The sequence below is a fragment of the Choloepus didactylus genome, chromosome X (genome assembly GCF_015220235.1).
Source record: "Choloepus didactylus isolate mChoDid1 chromosome X, mChoDid1.pri, whole genome shotgun sequence".
In the NCBI taxonomy this organism is placed as follows: domain Eukaryota; kingdom Metazoa; phylum Chordata; class Mammalia; order Pilosa; family Megalonychidae; genus Choloepus; species Choloepus didactylus.
The window spans coordinates 190,162,437-190,171,097 of NC_051334.1; the positions used below are offsets into that span (position 1 = coordinate 190,162,437).

The 8,661-nt window shown below is 53.2% G+C and overlaps 1 protein-coding gene across 1 annotated transcript; it reads right to left on the reverse strand.

Moving 5' to 3' along the window:
* Positions 1-1,887: 1,887 nt before the first annotated feature.
* LOC119522545 (melanoma-associated antigen 10-like) lies at positions 1,888-3,005 on the reverse strand. The gene is given in 2 exon segments (XM_037820957.1): positions 1,888-2,255; positions 2,258-3,005. Coding segments are annotated over 2 exon segments (1,116 nt in total).
* Between the last annotated feature and the right edge of the window lie 5,656 nt (positions 3,006-8,661).

Consider the following 8,661-nt stretch of genomic DNA (forward strand, 5'->3'; position numbering starts at 1 on the left):
CTGGAAATGGACAAAAACGCCAGGCCCTGTGCCGAGTCAGCTCTCAGGAGAACCCTAGGTAAATGAAGCCCACAGACAATTCCCAAATCGCGTTTCATTCCCATCATCACCTAAAGGTCCTGCTTTAATACTTTGGCCACAAGGCCCTTTGAGAGCTCTGAGAGACACTATGCAGTAGTGAGAAGAGAAATGCGTTAAGGCTCAGCAGGTTTGACTCAGGTGGGGGAAGTGGGAACAGCGAGGGCTCTAGAGGAACGCCGACCAGGGGCCTAGTTCCAGCCCTGCCGCTTAGCAGCCCTGTGGTCTCAGGCAAATTACCCAGAGCTACGAGCCTCAGGTTCTTCATCTCTAAAATGGGTCTGATAAGCTCTGTCTTGTCGGACTGGTAGTGTGCATGTAACATATGTAAAGCCCTTGGCCCAGAGGCTGGCAGAGCATGGGTCTTTTTCTAGTATTATTTTGATCCCAGACCCCACCATCCTCTCCTCTGGAATTTTGCTACTGTTATCTGGGAGATTTCTGCAAATATGCAGTGATTTGGAAAACCAAATCAGTCAAAAATGCTGCTTTGCAAAAACATACCAGAAAACTTTCTCTCTCTGAACATCTATGATTTAATTTGGGTGCAGGGGTGGCATCTCCAGCTGTATACAACTCGAAGCTCCTAGACTGTGACTCAGGGACCAACTACTTCCTTCCCTCCCAGCTGCTCTTCCACCCAAGTCACTATTTCCATTCATTTCACCCAAACCAAATACCTATTCCTTGCTTAGCTTTGGCCAAATTACACTCAAGAAACACTAATTAAACTGTGCTTTAAATGGAGTGGACTCTGGCTCTCCCAGGCCAGGGAAAGGAATGGGAGCCTAGTGGCTTCTGGGCATCATATCGAGAGCAAGTCCCCCTTATTTCTCAGGAAATCCTTGCACAGGTGTGTAAAGCACCCAGCTCCTGCACGGGGTTCATTTGTACTAGGACCCAAGAGCAGGCTACCTCCCACACCTGCCCCAGGTGGAGAGTTCCGCCTGGGTTAGCCCTGATGCAGAACTAACTGCCCAGAGCAGTTTTCTCCCACCTCTGAGACACGGCATGTGAGTCTGGTCCTGCCACCACCCAGACTGATGACAGTTCACTGCCACAGGAGGAAATGCAGATCCCCAGAGCCCCGAGGTGCTTTAGCTCAGGGCTGACACTGGCCTGCTCCCCTCCGGAGCCCCCACCTCCTCACTGCCCCTTTACTTGTTCTTCAGCTTTGGAGGCTGCCTCACCGTTGTGATGCTCGGGGACTCCACCATGCTGTGCGTGGGGGTGTCCGACTGATCTAGGATCCCACCAGGAACTGTGCCTCCCAGAGAGCACATGCTCGCTGCCTGCCCAGGGAATGAAAGAACCAGGGGGCAGGCAGTCTCACCTACGACAGTTCCTCCTACAGTCTCAAATAAGCCAAGAAAACCCAGTTACATATCTTTTTACTTTTGCAGAACACAAACTAAAAAGGATAAAGAAAGCCAAGAAATAACCATCGTTTTCTCCTTCTTGACCCCATCTATTTTACTGCTAGGTTCTCTCATATTTCCAAGGAAATTCCTATTCTGATGCTGGCTCGAAATCACAAAATAAGATAGAAAGTTTCCAAATTTGTTTTACAAAATATCAAAACTCTCAGTCTTACACCGGATAATCGGCAACAGATGTGTGATCATTGTCATCCATAAACTTAGAATCTAAAGCTAATTAATCCTTGTATTTAAAGGAACAACATTTGATAAACACCAATAGGACAACAAAAGATAAAGTTCCAAGTCACCCCCCCCCCCCCCCGTTATGGGATCACAAAGGCGTTACAGTCTGTGCCCCCAGCCCCCGCCTGGCCCTCCACTGCTTGGATCACTGACTGCCCCCTTCAACCCCGGAGGGCCGCCTCAGCCTGAGGCTTCCCTCAGGGTGGGGAAAGCGGCTGCACGGGGCCCTGGGACTCACGCTGGCCCTGGCAGCACTGCCATCTCTGGCGGTGCCACTTCGGGCCCGGGCTCTCTCTTCCTCGTCTCTCAGTGCCTCTTCATACCAGGCCGGAAAGGCACTGGGGACGGTACCATTGACCCTGGCCACAAACTCCAGGACCCTCATCTTGCTGGTTTCCGCATGGGCCCTGGGACCCCACAGGAATTCATAGCGCACAGGATCACTGCCGGGCACCCTGCGGTACTCCAGGTACTTTGCCCGCACCCAGTCTCTGGTGAGGAGCTTCCTGGGCTCCCGTAGATGAAGTGCTCCCTCCCCACATGCACCCCCATCCCATTCAGGGCTTTCCAGATCTCCTCCTCAGGGGTGCAGGTGCCCTCCATGAAGATCATGCTCAGGACATTCACCAGGAGCCCAGTCTTGGGCACGTCCTGATGGTCACTCATCCCGTCGTGGGTGAGGCCCAGTGTGCTGACGAGGACATGGCACTGGCCGTCGGGGTCCAGTTCCTTCAAGTCTATGCCAAAGACCAGCTGCAGGCACTCAGAGGCCTCCCTGAAGATGATGGGGAAGTGCTCCTTGTAGTTTTCCATCACGACGCTCAGCATTTCTGTCCTGGTGACGGGCTCCTTTATTCGAAACTTGAGAAGCAGGAACTTCACCAAATCAGCCACGTTATCACTGATGGCATCTCTGAGCAAGGACTCAGCATCGGGCTGGGCCTGCGACGTGCTTGGGCCCTCCTCTTCTGGGCGGCTGGATCCCTCACCTGATGGGCTCGATGGAGCGGCTGCCGGGGCAGCGGGGGAGGAGCGGGCTCCCTGAGGACTCTGGGGGGGACGCGGTGTCCCAGCAGCAGGAACCTCCTCCGTGTTGCCTGGGACAAGAAAAGAACAAGAGGAGGAAGAGGAGGAAGAGGAGGAGGAGTAGAGGAGCCTTCCCCTCAGCCCCCGGAACCTGTGTGCCCACCGGGCCCTGGTCTCACTCTGGGCCTGAAGGCCTTCCTCAAGCTGGCAGCGCTGACTCTTGTGGCCACGAGGCATGATGACCCTTGTCAGGGGGGCAGGCAGGAGTCTGTGTCTGAGGGAGAGAAGGACAGTGTGAGTGGCCTCAGCCGAGAAATTCAACCTGGAAGCTCAGACAAAGGCCGACTTACAGGCCTGCTCCTTAGGGAGGGCTCGAGGGCGTCGCGGCTCTCCTGTCCTCCTGGAGGGCTTGTCCCCGAAGAACCTGGGGGAGGAAGTGAGACAGCCTCTTCCGTTTCAGCCCACCAGGACAGCCAGAGGTTTTTGGGGCTGAGAGAAGGCAGTGGAGCTGGGCACTGTGGGGTCCCCTCTGTTTGGGTTGCCTGGGGCCGTTGCTCACATCCAGGGGGCGTGACCCTCACTGTGACTCCTGGCACTGCCTCGGCCTCCTCTGCTTGGCTGACCTGAGGTCGCCTGCCTCAGACCAAAGCCCTCACCTTCGGGATCCTGGAGCCTGTAAGGGGAATTGAGGCACCTCAGGCTGCAAGCTGCAAGCACAGGCCTGAGATTCCAGCCCTGACACGAGAGGCAGGGTGGATTGTGTGGGGTCCCCGTTGTTCCTTGGTGGACGGTGCCCTCGGTGCTCACGCAGGGCCCTCACCTTTCCCCTGGAGACAGCTACCCCTGCCCAGGGCCCTCCAGGGGTGACAGCTAGGGCTGGGTGAACTCAATGGGGGTTCACATATCCTGAGATGGGGGTCCCCTCCATCCTCACCTTGATGCCTGGCAGGTCCTCCTTTTGTCTACCTGGGGCCACCCTGCTTAAGCCAAGGCCTTACCTCCACAGGACACTGAAGGAGGACGTGAGGGGCGCCACAGCCAGCCATGCGATGTGGTGCGTGGTGGGGGGTGGGGGTCCCCTCTGTCCACCTCTGGACTCTTACCTTGACTCCTGGCAGAACCCGGGACACCTCCCTCAGCTGACCTGTCGTTGCGCCTCAGATCAAGGCCCTCGCGTCACAGAAATTCCTGAGAAAAATGGTGAGGAGGCTCACATCTGGCCACCCCCGGCTGGGCTCTTCCAGGGCTGACAGCAAGGGCTGGGCCCCAACTGTTCTATGTGTCGGGGCAGCGGGCACTCAGTGCTCCCTCATGGTATTCATTCTGACTCCTGACAGGGCATTGGATCCCCTCTGCTCACCTGATGATGTCCCCTCAGGTAAGCCCTGCGCCCCACGGCAGACGACATTACCTCCCAGGCCGCTACCACCTAGAGACGCTCCCTCCCAGCCCTGCTCCCTCCCAGGGCTGCAACTTAACTCCAGGCCACTACCCCCCAATGCCGATACTTCCCAGATCCCTTCTTCCAGGTGCCACTACCTCCTAGGGCAGCTACTTCCCCTGCTACTGCCCAGCCCTGCTATCTTCCAGGCCGCTACCTGCCAGCCCTGATATCTCTTAGAGCAGCTATCTCATAGCTCTTCTACTTCCGAGGCCGCACCTACCAGCCCTGCTCCCTCCCAGCCCTGCTCCCTCCCAGGCCGCATCTCATAGCCCTGCTCCCTGCAGGCCACTACCTAGCAGCCGTGCTACCTCACAGCCCTGCTACATCCCAGTGCAGCTACCTCAAAGTCCTGTTCCCTCCCAGGCTGCCAACTCTCAGGCCTGCGACATCCCAGGCTTCCATCTCCAAGACCACTACCCCCAGCTTCACTACCGCAGTCCTGCTACCCCCAGCTCCGCCAGCTCACAGCCCTGCTTCCTCCCGTCACTGCCACCTCGCAGCCCTGTTACCTTCCAGCCTTGCTCCCACCCAGCCCTGCTCCCTCATAGCCCTGTTGCCTCCCTGCCCTGCTATCTCCCAGGCTGCTAATTCTCAGCCCTGCTACCTCACACCCTGCTACGTCCCAGACCACTACTTCCCAGGCTGCTCCCTCCCAGCCCTGCTCCCTCCCAGCACTGTCCCTTCCAGGCCAGTCCCTCTGAGCCACTACCTCTCACATGGCCACTACCTCATACCCACCACCTCCCATCACCACTGCCTCCCAGCCCTGCTCCCTCCCAGGGCACTGCCTCCCAGCCCTGCTTGTGTTATCTCAGGGCTGGGGAAGGTGACTCGGGCCTGTCCCTTCTGGTGTAGGAGGTCCCTCGACTCCCTCTCAAGTCCTCACCTTGACTGCTGGTATATCCTGGGACGCTTCCCTCTGCTGACCCCTCTCAGACCAAAGCTCTCCCTTACCCCTCACCCATGATACAAAAGGGAGGGGTTGCCCCTCAAAGACCCGCGATGGGGGTCTCCCAGGCTGACAGTGGGGGCAGGTGGGACTGGGGCTCCCTCTGTTCTGTGGGGGCCCCTCAGTACTCTCTCAGGCTCTGCACATTGATTCCTTCAGGGCCAGTGACTCCCCTCCGCCCACTTGAGTCCACGCTCCCCAGGCCTCCCTGGGACCCCCGAGGCAGAACGAGGACGCACATTGGGCCACCCCTCGCCGGAACCCCTGAGAGCTGACAACTGGGGCAGCTTTCTGCTGTTCCCCTATGATCCGAAGGCCCTCACGGCCCTCATCTAGACTTCAGGTGGGGCCTGGGATCCCTGAGGCAGCCACTCAGAACCAACCTCCTTCCCTCAGACTCCCAGGGCAGAAGTGATGAGGCACCACATCCGGTCACATTGCTCTGGGGCTTCCTGGGACTGATAGCAGGGACGTGGCAAGGCTGGGGCCTTCTCTTCTGGAGTGGGGGTCTCCCCAGTCCTCCCTCAGGGCCCTCATCTTGACATCCAAGAGGACCTAGGATCCCTCCCTCTGCTAACCTGAGGCCACGGCTCAGAAGCAACCTCCTTCCCTCAGACTCCCAGGGCGGAAGTGACGAGGCACCACATCCGGCCACGCTGCCCTGGGGCTTCCCGGGGCTGAGAACAGGGACAGGGCAGGGCTGGGGCCTTCTCTCCTAGAGTGGTGGATCCCCTCAGTCCTCCCTCAGGGTTCTCACCGTGATGCCCAACAGGACCTGGGATCCCTGCTCTGCGGACCTGAGGCCGCCCCTCAGAACTAACCTCCTTTCTTCAGACCCCCAGGGCGGAAGTCAGGAGGCACCACATCCGGTCTTGCTGCCCTGGGGCTTCTCGGGGCTGAAAGCAGGGGCAGGGCAGGGGCCTTGTCTTCTGGAATGGGGGTTCCCCTTAGTCCGCCCTTAGGTTCCACACTTGGGTGTCTGGCAGGACCTCCCTCCCTCTACTGACCTGAGGTCAAACCCTCCGACCAAATCTCCCTTGACACATGTCAGGGCCAGGGACCAGCTCTCTGCAGACTTGAGTCCAGGCCCCTCAGACCAAGACGCTGGCCTCTCTGAGACACCAGATCTGGAAATCTGTAATGTCCACAGCTAGACAGCCCGGTCTGGGGTCTCCTAGAGCTGACAGGATGGGCAGAGCTGGATTCCGAGGGGTCCCTCTGTTCTAGGGGGATGGACCCTCAGGCCTCACTCGTGAGGGTCGTCATCATGGCTCCTGGCTCCTTGAATCAACACTCCATGGGAGAGACCCCTTCCTGCCTGATCTCAGTGATTGCCTACCTGGGTCCCTTGTGGAGGAGGCTCTGGGTCCCAGGCTAGATGGGGTAACTGTGGCACCCGTGACAGTTAGGAAACTGTCAGAGAAGAAAACTACCTTCCTTGGGGTCTCTGCTCCAGCCAAACTTTGGAAACCTTTTCTTGAAAAGATTTATTGTCTGCATTGAAGAGGCTGAGCATCGTGACTGGGGAGGTGCTGAGGCTGTCTCATATTGCACTGTCTATGTAGATAATTTCATGGAAGAATACCTATCCTTCCTGTGCGTGATTCAGTCTGACACGTGTAGTTCTACTTCCATTCCATTCTTCACATTCTGCTAAAATGATAATTTTTTAAAAGGCACTCTTGACAAACTGTTTTAGTTCCTCTGCTGCTAAAACAAATACCACACTACAGGTTGGCTTAACAGGAATCTATTGTCTCACAGTTTCAGAGGCTGGAAAGCTTGCTTCCTCTGGGAGACCGTATCTTCTGATTGGCTGGAAATCTTTGGGGTTCCTGGCTTTTCTGTCACAGGGCAATGCACTTGCCGATGTCTTTTGGGTGCTCCAGGTGGCCTCTTTTCTGTGTCCAGTTTTCCTTGCTTATAATGACTTCAGCCATATTGGATTAAGGCTCACCTTTATTCACTTTGGGTACACCTTAACCTCAAAGGCCCAATTTACAAATGGGTTCACACCCATAGGACCAGGAGCTGGGACCTGACCATGTCTTTTGTGGGGGAAATGATTGAATCCCTAATACCCACTAAGTAGTTAAGTTCTTTCAGGTGGTTCTTAGCACAGACTCTGCATTCATACTGCCTCCATCAACCTCATCTTACCCCATGGCTACTGGCATCTGTAGTCTGAGGTGCTGCCTCAGATTTCTGCAATGAAGCAGGGGCACAAGTTTACAAACTTTCGTCCTCTAATCCTGTCATCTGCTGTCTCTTGCAGGCTGCTGACCTCCACTCCCCCATTCCAAATATGAGAACCAGTTCAACATATTCTTCAGTCTCCCCGGGGGGTGCTTGTGCTTTTTTGTTTAGATTGTCTCTCTCTATATATATATACATATATATGTATATATAATATATATATATTTTATATATATATATATATATATATATATATATATATATATATATTCATTCTCCATTCTGTAGTTTTCCAAGGTTGATTTTGAGAGCAGAAGCCAGCAGCCTAAGCTTGATTGTCATCTTGGTAGCTACAGGTAAGTCACTAAATCTGTATATAATTTTAAGTGCATTGACATCTTTACAATATTCTGTTCCCCATCAATGATGTTCTATTTATTTGGGACTTCTTTTACCTGAATCTATCAGTAAACTGCTATAGTTGCCTCCAGAAACATCTATATAATTTTATTAGACTTCTTAGGTAATTTTTTTTATTTTTCTGCCATTCTGAATGGGATATCTTCCATTACATGTTGTCATTAGTTCATGCTTTTGTGTGGCAAGGCTCTTGAGTTTGCTCTAGTAATCTTCAGTGTACCATCTTTCTGAAGTCTCATTCATTTGAGTATCCTGCTTGCCTATTCCTTTGAATATTCCTGGTAGATAATCATATTGTTGGCAAATAATATCTTTTTTTATTAGTCATTCCTCTTTTAAATTTTGATGTCCATTGTTCTAGCTTTGTATTCCAGTGCAGTTTTGAACGGTAGAGGAAATAGCATACAATTGTGTCCTGTTTGAGGCTTTCATGGGAATTCTACATTTTCACATTAAATATGTTTGCTGAAGATTTCAGAAAATGGATGTTCTTTTCTAATCTTAGTTTATTAAAAGTTTTTAGCATGAACTCATGTTGAATTTCTTTCAAAAGCTGTTTATGTACCCATTAACTTAAAATGATTCTTCTCCTCTTATTTGTGTGCAAGCATAGTTGAAAGTAATTTTGTAATGTTAAATCATATTTTCATTCCTGGGGCACAGACAGTTCGTTCATTAAATGATATGTTGAAAATGCTATTAATATATTTAGGATATTTGTTGCTATGTGAACAAGCTTGGCTGAAGTGTTCTTTTCATGGGGTGTCCTTAGCTGGTCTTTGAATCAAGGAGAGCTAGCCTGGCAAAAAAGAATTGAATAATTGCCCATTTTTTGCATGTGTTTTCAAAGAGTTTACCTAAAATGGCGATTAAATTGCTGCCAT